At 16.8% G+C, this 20,673-nt stretch overlaps 7 protein-coding genes across 7 annotated transcripts; 5 read left to right on the top strand and 2 right to left on the bottom strand.

The window, feature by feature from the left end:
• Nucleotides 1-1,370: 1,370 nt before the first annotated feature.
• CIA1 (cytosolic iron-sulfur protein assembly protein 1, putative) lies at nucleotides 1,371-3,251 on the top strand (the record flags this gene model as incomplete). Its single annotated transcript, XM_028672139.1, has 1 exon — nucleotides 1,371-3,251. The coding sequence occupies one exon, from the start codon at nucleotides 1,371-1,373 to the stop codon at nucleotides 3,249-3,251; it is 1,881 nt and encodes a 626-aa protein (XP_028528722.1).
• A 1,769-nt stretch (nucleotides 3,252-5,020) lies between these two features.
• Nucleotides 5,021-8,085, top strand: PGAL8A_00312600 (cGMP-specific phosphodiesterase, putative; the record flags this gene model as incomplete). The annotated part of the gene is made up of 3 exons (XM_028672138.1): nucleotides 5,021-5,045; nucleotides 5,231-7,053; nucleotides 7,282-8,085. The coding sequence occupies 3 exons, from the start codon at nucleotides 5,021-5,023 to the stop codon at nucleotides 8,083-8,085; spliced, it is 2,652 nt and encodes an 883-aa protein (XP_028528721.1).
• Nucleotides 8,086-8,854: 769 nt separating this feature from the next.
• On the top strand, nucleotides 8,855-10,162 carry PGAL8A_00312500 (porphobilinogen deaminase, putative; the record flags this gene model as incomplete). The annotated part of the gene is made up of 1 exon (XM_028672137.1): nucleotides 8,855-10,162. The coding sequence occupies one exon, from the start codon at nucleotides 8,855-8,857 to the stop codon at nucleotides 10,160-10,162; it is 1,308 nt and encodes a 435-aa protein (XP_028528720.1).
• A 1,199-nt stretch (nucleotides 10,163-11,361) lies between these two features.
• Nucleotides 11,362-12,939, top strand: PGAL8A_00312400 (conserved Plasmodium protein, unknown function; the record flags this gene model as incomplete). Its single annotated transcript, XM_028672136.1, has 6 exons — nucleotides 11,362-11,637; nucleotides 11,865-12,068; nucleotides 12,157-12,182; nucleotides 12,285-12,326; nucleotides 12,762-12,796; nucleotides 12,896-12,939. 6 exons carry the CDS (start codon nucleotides 11,362-11,364, stop codon nucleotides 12,937-12,939), a joined length of 627 nt encoding a protein of 208 aa, XP_028528719.1.
• Nucleotides 12,940-12,966: 27 nt separating this feature from the next.
• On the bottom strand, nucleotides 12,967-13,527 carry ATP11 (ATP synthase mitochondrial F1 complex assembly factor 1, putative; the record flags this gene model as incomplete). Its single annotated transcript, XM_028672135.1, has 1 exon — nucleotides 12,967-13,527. The coding sequence occupies one exon, from the start codon at nucleotides 13,525-13,527 to the stop codon at nucleotides 12,967-12,969; it is 561 nt and encodes a 186-aa protein (XP_028528718.1).
• A 1,145-nt stretch (nucleotides 13,528-14,672) lies between these two features.
• On the bottom strand, nucleotides 14,673-16,988 carry ABCB7 (ABC transporter B family member 7, putative; the record flags this gene model as incomplete). Its single annotated transcript, XM_028672134.1, has 1 exon — nucleotides 14,673-16,988. The coding sequence occupies one exon, from the start codon at nucleotides 16,986-16,988 to the stop codon at nucleotides 14,673-14,675; it is 2,316 nt and encodes a 771-aa protein (XP_028528717.1).
• A 1,796-nt stretch (nucleotides 16,989-18,784) lies between these two features.
• Nucleotides 18,785-20,146, top strand: PGAL8A_00312100 (50S ribosomal protein L1, apicoplast, putative; the record flags this gene model as incomplete). The annotated part of the gene is made up of 2 exons (XM_028672133.1): nucleotides 18,785-19,322; nucleotides 19,704-20,146. The coding sequence occupies 2 exons, from the start codon at nucleotides 18,785-18,787 to the stop codon at nucleotides 20,144-20,146; spliced, it is 981 nt and encodes a 326-aa protein (XP_028528716.1).
• Between the last annotated feature and the right edge of the window lie 527 nt (nucleotides 20,147-20,673).

Below are 20,673 nucleotides of genomic sequence, written 5' to 3'. Positions count from 1 at the left end.
ACTAAAAATTGTATATATAAAAAGGAAAACAAACACTAATAGAAAATAAATTTTATTATTAAGATTTTATTTACAATTTAATTTTTAATTACACAAGTAGGTAATATATATTTCTTTAAACTTACAATAGCAGAATTTTTCATTTTGTTTAGTAAAAATAAAAAAAAAAAAAAAAAAAAAAAAAAAAAAAAAAAAGGTGAAATTTCATTAGTTTTCTGAAGATGCACTAAAAACTAAAAATAAGAAAAAGAAAAGTTATTTATTTTTTTTTTCTCCTTCTCTAATCTTCGTTTTGATTTTTAAATCAGTTTATAAAATAAAAAAAATTTTTTTTTTTTTTTTTGAGTTGATGTGAATAATTTAAATATATCAAAGATAAAATCATTAAATTCTTAAAAGCAAAGATATTTTATTAAATTTTTATACTTACATAGTAATATATTTTGCACTAAAATAATTTTTTCAATAATAAAAGAAATTTATTTATTTTTTTTTTTTTTTTTGTTACTTCAATATAGTTTATTGAATGAAAACTTATGTCGTTTTATGAATTAATTTGTAACATATATTACAATTTTTCACTATTTTTAAAAAAGTTCTATAAGCAACTTTTTTTTTTTTTTTTAAAATAACAAAAAAATAAAAGTTAAAAGCAAGAAAAAAAAGTATATGATGATATACACCTAATTTAAAGTGTTAGACAAAATGACACTTAAGATTGTTTATTTATATATATAATATTTAATCTTATTATAATTAACATTTTTGGTAAAAAAAAAAAAAAAAATAATATAAAATAAAAAATTAATAAAATAAAATAAAATAAACTTTTTAATTTAGATCATAAAGAAATGTAGATTAATATTACACAGTGATTTTTTTTTTTTTTTTTTTTTTTTTTCCTTTTAGCAATAAAAAGAAAATAATTAACAATTATAAAACTGATATATCATTTTATTATCTTTATTTATTATAGATATATAAATATATAATTTGATTACTTTTATTTATATAATCACTGTAATTTCTATTATAAATTTAATAATTTACTATAAAGAATTTAATTTAAAATATTATTAATTATCTTATCAGATTTTTATTTATATATTTAATCATTTATTTTGTATAAATAATAATAATTATTTTTTATATTTATTTTTTGAAGTTAATTTAAAGATTTCTTTATTTTGTAATTAGCTTTATTTTTATTATTTTTCTATTTAAGTGCTGTTATTAATAGATGTGGTAAATGGAATTTATTAAAAATTTCATTTAAATTAAATATAATTGAAGTTTACACATATGTATAAATTGAATTTGATATAATTGAATTAAATTTATTATAATTATTGATAATTTTAATTATTAAAATGGTAATTGAATTAGTGGTCAATTTAGAAAATCACAAAAGAAGGATATGGAGTATATGCTGGAGTCCAGATGGAAATTTTTTAGGATCTGTAGGTTCAGATAAATATATAATCATTTGGCAAAAAAAGAAAAATACTAGAATTAGAAATATAAATAATGGAAATAAAATTGTGAATACTTCTAACACATATGGAGTAAAAAGATATTTAAAAAGTCAAATAGAGTTCGATATATATGACATAATCGAAACAAATCATGAAAAATCATTGAGGCATATTGAATTCTCAAAAGATGGTAATTTTTTTGTTGTCGCTTCTTTTGATTCAAGATGTTCTATTTATAAGAAAAATAGAAATAACAAATGGGTTTTTTATAAAACATTAGAAGGTCATGAAAAGGAAGTAAAATGCGCTTCTATTCATCCATCAAATAAATATATAGTAACTTGTGGAAGAGATAAAAGCATATGGGTACATGCAAAAGTAGACAATTTAGAAAAAAAAAGTTTGAAAAGTAATAGTTATAATCGTAGAAACGCACTAACTAATTCTAATCCTAATTCTAACAATAATACTTTACTAGATGATCACACGAATTTTGATTTTAATTTTGATGCATATTTAACTGCTCACACAGAAGATATTAAATTTGTTTCGTGGTGTCCTTTAAGTGAAAACACTTTTATTTCATTATCTTATGATAATTCAATAAAAATATGGGATAAAAGATTGGATGAATGGAATTGCATTCAAACATTAACCGAACATTCATCGGTAGTATGGTGTGTTACTTTTAATTTTGATGGTTCTGAATTTGCTACTTGCTCAGATGATAAAACTATTAAAATATGGCAAAGTGATAAAAAAAAATTATATAACAAAAAAAAATATCCATTTCTATATAAACAAATAATCAAAGATATTAAAGAAACTCCAAATAACCACCATAAAAATTATTTAGGTAGAATGAATAGCTACAGTGAAAATAGAAAAAAATATGCAAACGAAGAAAAAAAAAAAGAAAAAAATATTAATGAAGAAAATATAATTAAAAAAACTAATGTAAATAACAAAAAAAAAGAACAAGAGACAAAAAATAAAAAGGATTGTGACTCTTTTAATTTCATCTTTGTGAATTACTCTGAAAAAGGACTCAATATGCAAAATATATTAAAAATGTATGTTCAAAATAAATTTGTTCCTTTATATTTTCAATATGGTCTTTTTAAATTTTTGTATAAATATTTTGAAACTACAAAAAATACAAAAAAAAAAAATTATTCTTGTGAAAAGATACAAAAAGAGTTTAATGAAAAAAATCAAAAATCAAAACTTGAATCAGTTGATAAAAATGATATGAATAATAAAAACACTGAAAAAAAAACGGATAAAAATAATGAAGACAAGATAAATAAAAGTAATATAGATAAATCAATTATAAATAATAATAAAGAAAAAATTAACAGTTATAATTCAGATAAAATGTATAAAAATAACAATGAAACAATAAATAAAAAAAACGTAGAGACAGGAGGTTCTAGAAACATTAAAAATGTAGATACGCAAAAAGAAAATATAAAAGATATTGTTTTTGATGATTGGAAAATTAAACATGTTATAGAAGGTTATCATAAAAGAAGTGTGAGCTATTTGGATTGGAATCCATATGAAAATTTAATTGCAGTATCATCTTTTGATAATTCTCTAAAAATATTTGAAAAAACAAAAGATAAATGGGATTTGATTGAAAATGTTGAAAATGCTCATTTAACTGATGTTAATTGTGTTGTTTGGTGTCCTCAAAAATATCAAGATTATTTTTTGTTAGCTACTGCAGGTGATGACTGTGTTATTAACATATGGAAATTTGTAAAAAGGTAAATTGTATTTCTTATTTATTTTTATTTACATTTTATTGTTCTTACCTTTTTTTTTTTTATTTTTTTTTGTCAATGACTCACCCTTTTTATGTTTATTATTTTGAACATATATACATAAAATTAATTTTATTATTCTAATTATGAAGACACATATCTTTTAAAAATTTTTTAATATCTATTTATAATGCATAATAAAATTTTATTTTATTTTATTTTATTTTTTAAATCAAATATAATTGCTTTTAGTTTTTGTGTGAATTATTAATAAAAAGTACTGTATTTTTAATATAAAGTTATAATTTATCATTAGAATATTATTTTATTAACAGATGATAATTATTTAGTTACTCATCTTTGTTTGCTCTTTATCTTTACATTATAATTCTTTTTAAAAATAATCATATTTTTTTATATTTATTATTAAAATTTTATAAATTAATATTATAAATAAAAAAATAAAGCTTCATTCTTTCTTTTATACATTGAAAAATATATTATCTTCATTATATTTAAAAAAGAAAGAATGAAAAAATTAAGACAATATATTATAAATATTTTAACTAGGACCATATTATTTCCATCACATATATATATATATATATATATAATTTTTTTTTTTTTTTTTTTTTTTTTTTATGTACATATTTTCTTGATATTTTTTAAATTTATTCTAAAATATTTTATAATTTTAAAGAGATTCTTTTATATAAAAAAAACATGTATATTAATAAAAAAAAAAAAAAAAAATTTAATTCTTTTTACTTTGATTTTTTCTTTTTATATAATAATATAGTAGTAAATATTTACTTCTATATATTTTTAAAATCTTAATGTTATTTATTTTTTTTTATTATTCTTTTTTTATAATTAAGTTATATATCCTCTAAGTCCTATAAAATTATTATGTGTGATGGAAATAAGCTACATTTTTTTTATTTTTAATAGTTATATATTTATTTGAAAAAAAATAAAAATAAAATAATATTTATAGTAATAAATACAATGTATACATATATTTACATATAATATTTTTAATAGATAAACTTTTTTTTTTCCTTTACTTTTCTTTAATTCAAAGTGTGTAAACGTAACATAATATAATGAAAATACAAATAAAAGGTATTTTAATTATTAAAAAAAAAACAGTATATGTAAATATATAAGAAAAAAGATTTAGAAGAGAAAAAATGAAAAAATTAATTAACAATTATGAATACGACGTAAGCTTACTATTATATATGGCAAATATAATAAAAATAGAAAAAATATAAATCAACCTTATTTTTTAAAAAAAAAAAAAAGATTATATAAATAAAAAATTAGACAATAAAATTTTTGATTTTTTAAAAAATTTTATTTATAGACAAAGATATATTCAACCTCGTAAATTGAAAATAAAGAAATATACTTTTTATTTATTTATTTTTTTTTTTTTTAAATATGGAAAAAAACTTGAATAAAGACTAATAATAACAACATATTTTTTTTTTTACATTTTACATTCTAATTTAAAGCAATTTAACTTTTTTTTTTTTTTTTTTTCTTTTAAATAATGGAATGGGTAGAGAAACAACACAGTTTTATAAAAAAAAAAAGAAGAAAAAAGAAATAAAAAAAAAAAAAAATTATATATTATATGGATAATAAAGTAGTTATATATAATAAAATTAATGGCTATTATAAATTACAAGTTTATTGTAAATTTAAAAAAAAAAAAAAAAAAAAAACATTATTTAACAAAAATTAAAAGTTTCTAAATAAATTTTTAACATGGATAAAAAATTAGACAAAAAAAGTAACTCTTTTTTTTTATAAAATGAAATGAAAAGAATAAATGAGAAATGAATACATATATGTATAATGTGCATTTTTATAGAAATGTAGAATATCACAAATATATATTTACAACTATTTATAACAGTTATATCATTTTTTTTTTTTCATTTATCAATTATTTATTTTTCATAAATCTTTTTTTAGATCCCTTCATAGATGAAAATGTATTTAAAAAAAAATATAAATTTGATAAAGAATTAAGTAAATCGTTCGAAAAAAAAGAAAGGAAATATGATGAATTTTATAAATTTTCATTATTACGCGAAAAATCTTTTATGTCTAAAAAATCCACATTTGAAAAATCAAAAGATTACTTATGGAAAAAGATGAAGAATAGTGCTAAAAAAAAATCGCAAAAAGAATATAACAATTGTTTACAAAATAAAAATTTAAAATTGATATGTATTATAAGAAAATATATAAAATTTTTTTTTTATTTAAAAAGGAAAAGCTATAAAAGGAACTATGATAATTATTCAGTTAATAATATAAATAATGTTTCTAATATTAATGATTATAAAAAGAAAGAGAAAAAAAAGTTTTCTGAAAATAGTTACAATACAAAATATACAGAACAATCGTCATTATATCAAAAACTTTATTATATTTTTTCAAAAAAAACAAATTTTTTTGTTAATATCTTTAAAAATGCAAAAATAAAAAGAGGAGAATTAATTGAAATAGAAAAGTGCTTAATATTTAAAAATAAAAATTCTGAAGGAATATTTTTAAATAAGTTTTATTCTTCATTTCCCTTCAAAATTGGTGTTTATTCTTTATTTATGATTTTAATATCATTAATAAATTTTTTGATTTTATATTATATGATAATTAAATTTATATATGAATATACTGCATATTTTTTATGTTTATTTAAATTACTTTCTGATGTTTTATATTTTTTATTTTTTGTCTTTTATATCTTATTTTTTAATTATAAATGCATAGATAATATAATTTATTATTCTTATATATCTTGTTATTTTTATGTGTCTTTTACACTTTTACATGCCATATTATTATTGCAATCATTGTCGAATATTGAATTAAATAAATTTTTTATAAATAAATATTTTTCTCAAAAATATATCATATCAATGACTAATATATATATATGTTTATTTTGTTTTCTAAGGAATTATATGATTCTTTATAATTTTTTATTGAATTTAAAATTTTCTTTTTTTTGTATTATTTGCATATTTTTTTTCCATCTTTCATGTCGTCATTTAGAACATCAAAATAAAAATATTTTTATAATATATCTTTTCATCCTTTGTAAAATTCTTTTATCTTTATATTATGAATATAATTATGAACGAAAATGGAGGATATTATTTTTAAATAGATGCATTTATGAAAAAAGTTCTAATAATAATTTAACTAAGTATTTTTCAATCGATAATTCCACTCCAACTTCACCAATAGAAGACATTTTGCACAATCTGAAAAAATTATTAGATATCATAAAAAAAATAGAAGAAGAATCAAATGAAAAGGCATTGGAACAAATAAAAAAAATGAAAGAAAAAATAAAAAAATGTGAAAATATATTAAGAACAAAAAATTTGAATGAAGTTCAAATATTTAAATATGGAAAATTTGAAAAAGTTTATAATATGTGGTGTTTAGATAAAATAGACAATCATTTTAATGTAAAATTAGAAAGTAATTCACTTTTATCTCATAATCTTAATAATCATAAAAAATCAAGTATATCTTTATCAAATATACAATCATTATTATCAACTAAATTTCAAGAACATTATAATGATGCATACGAATGGAATGCAAATATAGAAAATATATATAAAGGAAATATTTTTATATCAATTGGGTATAAATTATTATACCCACTTGGTGTATTAAAACCAAATTTTAATAAAGAAAAGCTGAAAAATTTTCTTTTGAAAATCTATTCGTTATATAATGAAGTACCTTATCATAACAGCTTACACGCTGCTCAAGTTATATATTTATATTTACTTTTTTTTTTTTTTTTTTATTTTTTACAACTTTAACATTTATATTAATTTTTTTTTTTTTTTTTTTTTTTTTTTTTTAAGGTGGCACATTTTAGTAAAAGTATGCTTTTTTTACTAGATATTAATCATAAGATATCATTTTTTTTTTTATTTTTTACAACTTTAAATTTTTTTTTATTTTTTTTTTTTTTTTTTTTTTTTTTTTTTAAGGTGGCACATTTTAGTAAAAGTATGCTTTTTTTACTAGATATTAATCATAAGATATCAGCAATTGATGAATTTTGTCTACATGTATCATCGCTATGTCATGATGTAGGTCATCCTGGTTTAAATAATTATTTTTTAATAAATTCAGAAGATAATTTAGCATTAACTTATAATGACAATAGTGTACTTGAAAATTATCATTGTTCGCTTGTTTTTAAAACTTTAAAGGAGGAAAATTGTAACATTTTTGAAAATTATCCTTATAATATTTTTATTACTTGTAGGAAAAATATTATTAGGGCAATTTTATCAACAGATATGAAAAATCACTTTGAATATATATCTAATTTTAGAACATCAAAAGAATTTATAGATTGTGATAATTTAACTACAGAACAAATATGGCAAATATTTTGCCTTGTTATAAAAGCTTCAGATATTGGACATGCATCCCTTGAATGGAATAAACATGTTAAATGGACAATGAAGATTAATGAAGAATTTTATCTACAAGGATTATTAGAAAAATCATTAAATATGCAGAAAAGTTTTTTATGCGATATTACTACTATTGACAAATTAGCTACTTCTCAAATTGATTTTTTAAAACATTTATGTATCCCTTTATTTAATGAGTTAAATTATTTATGTAAAAATAATAGCATTTATAATCATTGTATATATGCAATTGAAAATAATATAGAGAAATGGGAAAAGAAAAAAAATGACGAACAAGATATTGGATTACAAGAAAAGTATAAAAATGATAATTTAAATAATAGAACTAAACTATTAAGTTTTATGTAAAAACAAGAGAAAATTTTATTTTTTTAAAATTTTATTTCTTTATTTATTATAAACCCTATTTATATTTTTTATAACAGTCTTTAATTTTTCTAAAATTTTATTAATATAATTTTGTTTGTAAAAAATACATTTTTTTTTTTTTTTTTTTTTTTTACATGCTACATATGTTTTAGGTTTTTACAAAATATTAATATCTTCTTAACAACATATGCATCTATATATACATATGTAATTTTAATTTTATTTTAGATTTTCATTTTATTAAAATATATTTTTCTACTATTTTTTATTTAACATTTGTTACTTTAAATAATAAGATTTAAGAAAAAAGTAGTTTAAAATTTTGATTCCATTTACATGTTTAACCTTTAATTTTTTTTTTTTTTTTTTATGCATTACATATATAAAATAAAAAAAATAAAAAAGATATCATTATAATTATCATTTATGAACTTATATATATATATATATGATTTACAATTAAACTATATATATTTCTATAAAAAAAAAATATATATATTTTTTTTAATGATTATGTTGATATTTTATGTATAATTTAGTTTGTCAATTAATGTTGACTTGATAGCTATAAAATTTTAAGAATATTAATCTGCACCAATATATTATATGTATGTTAAATTAACAGTTGAATTTTCTTTTGGGGATATATTTTTTAATTAAGAATTTTTGTAAATATGAAAATTTGTTATATATTTGTCATATATTCCTCATAAAACTTAAAAAAAAAAAAAAAAAAAAGAAAAAGAGAATGTATATTTTAGTTTTTACCATATTAAATATATATTTAAGCATTTATGTATGGGGAAATGTTTACATAAAAAGAGACAATATAATTAATATTAATTATTTAATGCATATAAGGAATAAAAAATTAAATATAAATAACTTATTTAGAAAAAATAATCATAAAAAAAATATTTGCTATATCCCTCATAAAGAAATAATTATAGGTACTCGTGATTCACCATTAGCATTAAAGCAATCAGAAAAAGTAAAAAAAAAACTTTTAAATCATTTTAAAAAGATTAATAAAAAAGTGAAAATAATATTAAAACCAATAAAAACAACAGGTGATAAAATATTAGATAAAAGTGTAAGTTTATTTGGAGGTAAGGGAATTTTTACAAAAGAATTAGACGAACAATTAATAAAAAACAATGTTGATATATGTGTTCACTCATTAAAAGATGTTCCTATGATATTACCTGAAGATATTTATTTGCCATGTTTTTTAAAAAGAGATACTATTAATGATGTTTTTTTATCAATTAAATATAAAAATTTGAATCAAATGAATAAATGTAAATTTAATAACTTAGAAAAAGTAGAGAGTAATATTAAAAACAATTTTTACTTAAAAAAAGATGAAGATAAAGATTCATTATGTACAGTTGCAACATCGTCATTAAGAAGAAGAAGTCAAATAAAATATATGTATAAAAATATAGAATTGAAAAGTATTAGAGGAAATATTAATACAAGATTAGTGAAGTTATTTAATGGATATTGTGATTCTATAATAATTGCTTTGTGTGGCTTAGAAAGGCTAATAAAAAGAAAGGTGATCGTCGATATAGTGAAAAATAAAAAGCGCAATATTCATAAACCATATATAATTAGATATAATAACACAAGTATTGATTTAAGTTTTTTAAATATACAGAAGATAAATAGGAAATTTATTTATCCAGCTTTATGCCAAGGTATTATAGCAATCACCTCAAATAAAAATAATTCGGAAATTAATGATATATTAAAAGATATAAATGATGAAAAATCAGAAATTATGGGAAAAACAGAAAGAGCATTTTTATCTCAAATTGAAGGGAATTGTATGATGCCTATAGGTGGATATACGAAGATTGTAAATAATAAAATTTTCTTTAATGCCATAATAAATGATATTCATGGGTATGAAAAATTTCAGATTAGAGAAAAAGGCGAGATAAATAATTATTTAGATATTGCAACAAATGCAGCTACAAACATTAAAAAAATAATAGGTGTTGAAAAGTTTCATAAAATAAAAGAAGAAGCGGCATTATACTATAAATAACGAAAGAAAAAATAAAAAAAGTTTAAATAAATAAATAGTTCAATAAAATTTTATAGTCTAAATATTATAATTTTCCAATTTGTTAAATGATACTCCACTCATATTTCTGTAAAATTAATAAATAAAAATTCTAAAAAAAAATTTTAATTGAATCTTAAAATTTTAATTTTATACATATTGCATTTTTTTAAATTGTTGAAATTTTATTTTAAAATATCTTTTTTTAAGTAAATATATGTTTTTCTTCTCTATAATGCTTTTTTGATATGCAATTTTTTTACCGTTTTATTTTGCATTTGATACATCATAAAGATGTTAAAATATTTAATTTTACACTTTTTATCTTTACACCAATCACAATTTGTTTGAATACGTATAAGTTATTACTTAAAGGTTTTTTTTTATTAATTTTATCTTTGGTAATTTATTATATTTTTAACTATAATATATATTATTTAATCATATAATTTTTATGAAATATATATAACATCTTCTGTTAAATGAAGAAAAAAAAAAAAATGTATACTAAATTACAATCGGCTTATTAATTTGTGATACAAAAAAAAAAAAAAAAAAAAAAAAAAGAATAAAATATTATGAAAACATGAAAATGTATACTATAATTTATTATTTTGTTTTTATAAAAAATATATTTATATATAAATATATGTTATAAGCAAAATTTTGTATTTGTCAGTTTAAGTATTTATGTGTAAAAAAAAAAAAAAAAAAAGAATATCAATAGGATTTTTTTTTTTTTGATGAAAAAAATTCATTATCTCTGAAAAAATTCTTTTTTTTTTTTCTTCTTTTTTTATATTTATCTTATTTCTTTATGCTTTATTTATAAAAATTAAACATTTTTTTTTTATTTAAAATTTAACATAAATTTTTTTAATGTTTGTTTTATTTTTATAAATATATCTTTATTTTTCTTTATTAAAAAAATATGAAATAGCATAATTTTTTTTTATTAAAATTTAAGTTATTTTAGAAAAATAAAAATTTTTTTTTATAATAATTTGTCTACGTAGATAAAAATAAAATGGAAAATAAAAAGGTGAAATATGAATTAAAAATCATAAACATATTTTTAAAATATAATAGAAATTAATACATACACAATTATTTCAAAAAAAAAAAAAAAAAAAATAACTTTTTCTTATAATTTTCTTCGTATTTATTATAAATAGATAAATATGAATGAACATCAATGGAGAATGTTTGAATATAATATGAGTAGATGGATGATTGAAAATAAATATATCTTAGATCAAGAAGAAAAAAAAAAATTTTATAAATGTGCAAATTATAGTTTAGGGACAGGTATAGCTAATGCATCATTAATTTATTTTTTATGCAAAAAATATAAAAATTATTTTACACCAGTATCAAGATTTTTTTTAACTTTTTCATTTGGTGTTTATACTTCAATGGTTGTAAATAAAATATATAGAAGAAAAGCATATACAGAAGTAATTCAAATTTTTATATTATATATATCTATTTATATCTATTTATATATATATATATATATATATATATATATATATATATATATATATATATATATTTTTTTTTTTATAATTTGTTATGAAATAAGAACATTTTATATATAACACATAATTTTGCTATTAATATATTATTTTGTCCTATATATATTTACATTTTTTTAAAAAAAAAAAATTTTGCTTTATGAAAGATATTAACTTCAAAAACATCTATGACTGATAAAGCAAGAGAAGTTATGAATGACATATTAAATACGAATGATAAAAACGTTAAATTGTCATATAAAGGAATTAATCAAAATGAAGAAAATAAAACTATAGAAAATACAAACTCATATAATTTAATGGATGAAAATGATTCACAAATAAATAACGATTTTAAATTAGATGATAATGTAAATTTTTTTAAAATTGTACATAAATATATATATATATTATAAATTCTTTCATTACATAAATTATGTTTTTTTTTTTTTTTCTTAGAATAATACACTTTTAACTGAAGATATGTAAGTTATTAAGAATATATATATATATATATATTTATATATATATATATATGTTATGATAATTATTGCTATATAAATGCTTCATTTACTACAATTATGCAGAAACGATAATATTAGAAATGAACAAATTAATGAAATAGAGAGGTATTGACATATAATATATATATTTTTATGATTTTATGCTTTTTTTAACTATGTATATATATGCTATTAAAATAATTATTTATAGATGTAAAGCTATAGAAATTTGCACAGATGAAAATTTAAAAAATATTATAAAAAAATTAGAAAAATATTCCTAAATATGTTCATGAATATTTAAAAAATATAAATATTCTTGTTATGATTAATAATTAACATATAAACTACATAATAAATAAAATATAAATAGAAAATATGTATAAAAAATAAAAAAAAAAAAAAAGTGAAAACAGAATGATTATAATTTAAACATAAGTTGTATAAATTAAAGTGATTCATACAAAAACTATAAAAAAAAAAAAGAAAAAAAATTGCAAAATTACAATATTCAAAATAAAGAACACAAGAATAAATACAATGTATTTTCCTTTTTCTTAGGCAAAATTCCTACTTTTTAAAGGATTTTAATGAAGGTAATAAATAAAAATATACAAAAATATACAAAAATATACAAAAATACACATTATACAAAATAATATATATTTTTACATGTTTTTTTTTTTTTTTTTAAGGTAAATCAGTTAGCTGGGATGAAATACGAAGAAGAAATGAATAAAATAAAAAAAGGAAAACTTTAAAAAATTTAAAATAAATGTTTGAATTTATCAAAAAAACAATTGTAACTAAAATTTCTACTATCATTATTAAATTTATATACATATTGAAAATAATTAAAGTCAGAATAAAAGGATAAAATATAATTATAAAATTTATAAGCTTCATCTTTGGTTATAATTTTATTTATAATACTTAATTTTGTTAAAACAATATCTTTATTTTTTAATTCATCAAAAAAATTTAATGTTATATATGGTATCGAATTTGTCCTAAATTTATTATAATCATGAAGTGGGGTCACAAATACTAATTTACAATCAATAAATTGTGAATAAAAATTTATATATCCATTTTTATTTTTATGTGGAATAATAAAATGTGAATTATTTTTACAATTTTTTTTTATTAATTCATATTTTTCTATATTTACATAATCTGCAATTATATTTTTGTCATCTTTGTACTTATCTTTCCATATACTGATTATTTTATCTTTATGTTCCTTTTCTAACAACTGCAATTTAACTACATTTTTCAATTCTCTTGAACAAGGTAGTGAAAAATAAAACCTTTTACAATTTTTCATTATTGTTTCTTCTATTTTTTTTTTTTTTTTTTTTTTTAATACAAAAAATTGTATTTTTCATTATACTCCAATTTTTTTATGTAAATTGCATTTTTCATTCAATTTTTTCTTTTTTTATTTAAAAAAAAGCTAAAAACTAAAAAAAATTAAAACCAAATATATAATTGTAATAATAACAGCAAAATTTTTTTCAAAGAAGAATTTTTAATCCATATTTTTCAACAGTGTTTTTATGTATTTGTTTAACATTTAATTTATATAGTTCAAGGAATTTTAAAAATTTTAAATATAAAAATTATGAATATAAGATTATTACAAATAATTAAAAAAGGAAAAAAATGTATTGAGAAAAAAGTGTAAAACAAACATGAAAAAAGTAATTATAAAAATTGTAAAGAAAATATCTTTATAAAATGAAGGAAAAGAAAAAAAAAAATATACATATATAAATACATATGTATTATATAAATGAAGAAATTAAATTAAAATAGAATTAAATATAAAAAAATCAATATAAAAAAAATTAAAATAAAATAAATTGAGTAAGTTTGAAATAATATAGAAAAAAAGGATCTCTTGAAAAATATATTTAAATGAAAAAAAAATTTGAAAAAAATTAAGATAAAATTGTAACTTTGTTATTTTAAGAAAAAAAAAAAAAAAAAAAAGTAGATTATATATAAATATATAAAATGCTACTTCGTTTCATTATAAAAGAAAAAATCAATTAAATCAAAAGTATTTTTAAAAAAACAAAACAAAACAAAATAAAACGAGACAAAACAGGTATGAATGTTTATACAATTATGAATTTTATATAGAAAAAAACAAAATTAAAAATCTAAGATAGAAAATCTTAAATAAAAAAAAAAAAAAAAAAAAAATATAAAATAATATATTATTTAAGTAATTATAAAAATTTTATGCAATTATAAGAGAAATATTTATGTATAATTAAAAGTGAAAATTAAATTGTCAAAAAATTGTATATTTATAAAGAAAAATTCCATTTGCAGAAATAAACATTTATATGAAAAAAAAAAAAAAAAAAATTCAAGAAAAAAAATCATTATTTATTTTTAAGTATTCTTAAAAAATATTCAAAAAAATGATTATATGATAAAGTATAAGCACACAAATTATTATTATATATTTTGATTTAGTATCTGTTTTAAAATATCACATGGATTCTGAAGTACTTTATTCCTTAAATCGAATTGAATCATAATTCCATCATTTAATACACCAATATAATCAACAAATTTTAACAAGGCTAATCTGTGTGTAAATATAATAGTAGTTTTTCCTTTCATATATTTATATAATGCTTCATTTATAATATTTTCTGATAACTTATCTAAAGAAGATGTTGGTTCATCTAAAATTAATATTTTATTATTTTTGAGTAAGTTTTGAGCTATGTATACTCTCTGCTTCTGTCCACCTGATAAAAATGATCCGCTTACTCCAACATTAATGTTATCATAATTAGAATAATTATTTAAAAAATCATGAATATGTAAATCTTTATATATGTTTCTTAATTTATCTGTTGTAATATTATTTATATTTTCTTGTGTTTTCTGTATTTCTTTTAATAAATATGCATATATTTCTTTCACATCGTTAGTTATACCGTGTAAATTATTATTTTGTTCATTCAAATTTTCATTTATGAATATATCTTTTTTTTTAATTAATTCAACTTGTTCTTTTAGCATTTCATGATGTGCTTTATGTGGATATAGTAAGTTCGATTTTACAGATATATTAAATAAGAAAGGATCCTGAGTAATCACACTTAATATAGATCGAAGTGCAGACGAATTTATTTTATTAATGTTAAAATCACCGAAATATATATTGCCTTCATTTACAATATTTTTTTTTGAAAGTAAATTTAAAATGGTAGTTTTTCCACTACCACTTTTTCCTACAATTGCAACTGATTTATTATGTGGCAAATAAAAAGAGACATTTTTTAAAGCATAATTTTTTTTTTCTTCAATCTCATTATTATTATTATTATCATATGAAAAGGATACATTTTCAAATTTTATAGAATAATTATTCCTTTTCAAAAAATTAATTGAATTTTTAAGCCAATAATCATTGAATTCACTATCTGGTAAATTTATGATTTGTAATACTTTTGAGCATGAACCAATGCATTTTTGTAAATCACCGATAGCATGCATAATACCTTGAATCCCACTACCACAGAATAAAGAATACATAATCAATGAAAATAAATCTCCCGTATTTATCAAATTACTAACTATTAAATAATTCCCATAATAAATTAAATGCAACAAAAAGAGAGAAATTATACTAAAGAATAAAAAATGATTTCCTGCTTTTACTAAAGAATATTTTTTTCCAATTTTATACACCTCATTTAAATATTTTGTAAATTCTTTTTTTTCAAAAGATTCTCCATTTAATAATCTCACATAACCTATATTATATATTTTTTCTGAGGCAAAATCTATGCAATTACTTAATTTTTCTTGTTTTTTTATACTAATTCTCTTAACATATTTACCATATGAAGTCCCTATTAATAAGCAAGCAGAAACAGGTAATAAAAAAGAATTAAATAACTTACTTGGAGAAATGTGTAATGCACATATACCACCAATTAAAGCTGCTATAAAATTCCTTATACCAAATGATAAATGAATTAAAATTTTTGATGATATTTCAATGTCATTTGATAATCTATTTATTAATTCTCCTGTTTTCTGTTTATCAAAAAAAGAAAGATTTTGATTTATAATTTTTTCAAATAAATTTTTTCTTAATCTTCTAGTTATTTTTTCAATAGATGTTTCAATCAAGTATATTCGGAAAAAACTAAATGTCGAAATACCTAAGATTAAAAGTATTGTTTTATAAACTTCATTCATTAAATATTTTAATGATTCTTCTTTTCCACCATATAAATTTATTATTTTACTTATACACATTGGGAATACCATTTGACCTAAAGAGGATATTAATAAACATGCGAATGCAAGTGCTAAATATTTTCTTTCCTTTTTTAATATTTTAAATACATCTTTTAAGGAAATTCCATCTAAGTTACTACCCATTTTTTTTTCATATTTTTCTTTAAAAATATTCTTTATTTTAATCAATTTATTTTTATTTGTACCATCAAACAATCTTATTTTCCATCTATAAATTGATTTAGTAAACCCATTTTGTGTGTTTTCTATTTTTGATAAATTCTCTTTTTTAAAAAAGTTTGTATTATTATTATTATTAGTATTATACCTTACATTTTTATTTATAAATAAAAAATCCTTTTTTTTTTTCAAACTAATGTAATTTATATTTTTAGTAATATATATGATATTTCTATTTTTATGATAACTAATATTTTTTATATTATTAGAGAGTATATTATGCGGGATAATCTTAAAATAATGATTTACTATATACTGATTAATTATCATTTTCTAAATAAAATATGAAAAAAAAAAAAAAGAAAAAAAAAAAATAAAACTAAAAATTTTCAAAATCATATTTTTTTTTTTTTTTTTTTTTTTAATTAATAACTGTCCATATTTTTTCTAAACATAATTTAACATATGAACCCTTTTACATATTATAATTATTAATTTCTTCTGTTTTATTATTTTATTTTACTTTTTTTTTACATTTTATTTATAAAATTTTTATTTATTCATGTTATGAATAAAAATAGTTACCTTTTATAATATGTAATTCCACTATGTAGTTAATATATTTTCATTATATATATATAAATTTTATAAATAAAATACTATATTTCGTTAAAATATTATTTATATTTATTATTTACTTTTTATTAATTTTATTAATATTTTTTCTATTTTTTAATTGTGAAAAACTAGAAAAAATAAAAATCTTTAGTTTATAATATATATTCCCATAATTTTAATATAATATTCTCCTTTTCTATAATAAATAGTTGTATTTATAAAAAATATTAATTTGATTTATTAACAGTATTCCTTTAGTAACTTTTAAAGATATATATGTTTTTAAAAAATATCACCTTTTTTTTGCTTCTACTGTTAAGGTATCTTAATATTTGTAAGTCGATTTTATGATAAAAATTAAAAAAAAAAAATAAATAAAAACATAATATTATTATTATATAAAGGTAATAAATTTTTATAAATTCTAAAAAAAAAAAAAAAAATTAAACTCACAATAAAATGAATAAATTTTTTCAAATTTTTTAATATATAAATGAATTTTTTGCAACAGTATTCTTCTTTCAATATATTTGTAAAAGAAGAAAATAAGTAAAATAGAAAGATTAATATTTCACTATATATAACAATTTTTCATTACTAAATTATTTATAGTGCTACATTTTTAATTTTAAAAAATAACTTGTATTATTTAAATAAAAAAAAAAAAAATAAAATAAAATAATAAATATTTAGTTCACATAAATTTCAATAATATAGGTAAAATATAAAACATATATTGTGAAAAGAACATTTCATAATACGAAAAAGAAATATAACATTTTTTTCATTTACATATAAAAAATATTATATATATATATAATTTTTTTTTTTTTTTTTTTTTGAGTTTTATAACATTTAAAAATATTTTTAAAATTATTATTATTTTTTTTTTTTTACTTTTTTTGTAATTGTTTAAAAATATACTGATAAAGAGAAAAAGCAATTTGAGTGTATCTCTTAAAAAAAAATAAGTATATTTTCATCAATGGTTATTTTTCTATTTTTTTGCATATTCTAAAATAAATTACAATATAAAAATTAAAATTAAAGACAAAAGTGTAACAAAAAGGTTTTAATGAGTTTTATTTTTTTGTAATTACTGAAATTAAAAAAAATGAAAAGGAAGTAGGAACAAAAACAAAAATGAAAAGAGCTTTTTATTTTTTCATTTAATAACTAAATAAAAAAAAAATCAAATGAAGAATATTAAAATAAAATATTACTAAAGTTTTCTTAAAGTTTTATGTATAAGAGAAAGGTAAAAAAAAAAAAAAAAAAAATCACAAATAAACATAGATCAACATATTTACAAAATATATCATGATTATATGTTGTTATTTCTGTATATAAAATGTTTAAACATTTAATAATAGAACTTACAATATAACAAAAATTATAATAATTATTATTCATATTATTTAAATAATTTTCTTTTTTTTCTTATATTTTATAGAAAAATTATAAATATTTCAAAATAGTCTTTTTAGAAATAAAAATTACACTAAAGAATGACTAAAAAAAATGGTTATAAAATAATTATAGAATTTCTTTTTATTTATACAATTGCTTTCAATTTTATATGTGAATCCTTTTTATTAAAGAGTATATATTTCAATGAAGTATTAAAAAAATATAATTTTAGTAATACTAGAAAAGCTTTAAAAAAAAAATTTTCACAAATAAAAAATGTACCATCTACCCTCATTACCACTGATGAAGCTAACACTAATGTAATTAAAAAAGCAAAATTAAAAAAAAAAGAAAAAAAAATATTAAAAAAATATAAAGATTATTTAGATATAATACCAAATAGAAGTAAAGAATATGAAATTGTTGATGCCTTAGAAAAAATTAAAATTTTAGCTGTACATAAATTTGTTGAAAGTATAGATGTATATTTGTCTTTTAGTCAGAAAAGATCAAAAATGACCAAAAATGATAATATAAAAACATTTATAACATTTCCTCATAATTTAAAAAAAAAAAGAGAAAAAAAAATTTATGTAGTTACCAACAGGAATATGCATAAAGTTGCTTGTGAATCAGGTAACCAACACTTTAAATTGAATATGAAGTTTTTTAATAAAAAAAAAAAATAAATAAAATGAAATTTTTATGAATAAAAAAGAATGTATTTTAATAAAAAATTTTAATTATATTTCAATAATACTAAATTATGTGTGTTTTTATAAACAACATTTTAACAAAAAAATATATTAAAATAAGGAATTCTTTTTATTATTTTCATATATATATATATATATAAAAGAAAAGTTTTATGATTATAAAAATGCATAAAAGAAAAAAAAAAAAAAAAAAAAATTACAAAATATATAATACATAAATTTTTTGTGAAAAAATTATATTTGTTTTATGTTTATTTTTCTTTATCATTTTTTTTTATATTATACTTAAAAATATTTATAGGTGCTGATATTGTTGGTGAAGACGATGTAATAAATAAAATAAAAGAAAAAGAAATAAGATTAAAAAAAAAAAATAATAATTTTTTATTATCCACAAATGATGTAATACATAAATTAACACGTGTCGGTAAAGAAATAGGAAGAAAAGGACTAATGCCTAATGAAAAATGTGGAACATTAGTTAGCGAATTCTTATTATCTAAACATATAAAATTATTTAAATTTCAAAATACTTACATTTTTAAGTTAAATAAGTTAAATACATTAAATTTAAATGTTGGTGATGTTTATATGTCGAATGATGAAATAAGAGAAAACATTTGTTACTTGTTTGAGTATTTAGATAATTTAGAATTCTTTCATTTTAATTTTAAAAATTTGAAAACAATTTATCTTTGTAGTACTATGGGTTTCCCATTTAAAATAAAAAAAAATTTTTTGTAAAATAAGAAACAAAAAATTTATTGCTTTTTTTTTTTTTTTTATTTTTTTATATTTTTATTAATATTACACATATATATATATATATTTTATATTATTAATTTTTTCTTCAAAACTTTATGTATTTCTTACATCTATTAATTATTTTTAAATATATGAAGATAATAATTGTAAAACTACAATATTTTTTTTGTACAAAAAAAAAAAAAAAAAAAGTATCCTTAAAATAATTAATTGTATTCATAAACATCCTTTTATATAAATATAGGTTTGGATATTATTAAGTTTTTTTCTTTTTTTTTTTTTATATATATATATATATATAATTTGTTAATAATAATAAATTTTATAAATTAAAAAAGGAGGTAAAGAAGCAAATTTTTAAAGTAATAAAAGTTAATTGCATTCTAATGTAGAAATATATTTTTGTTTTTTTAAGGTTTTTGTAATAATTTTCTTTGAAGATAGCTGAAGATATTATATTTGACAAGTATTTAGAAAAAAAAAACAAATATATCTTAGAAAAAGAG

This window comes from Plasmodium gallinaceum (genome assembly GCF_900005855.1).
Source record: "Plasmodium gallinaceum strain 8A genome assembly, contig: PGAL8A_v1_87, whole genome shotgun sequence".
Classification (NCBI taxonomy): Eukaryota; Apicomplexa; class Aconoidasida; order Haemosporida; family Plasmodiidae; genus Plasmodium; species Plasmodium gallinaceum.
The sequence above is the reverse complement of the archived record's forward strand: the minus strand, read 5'-3'. Positions and strand labels throughout refer to the sequence as shown.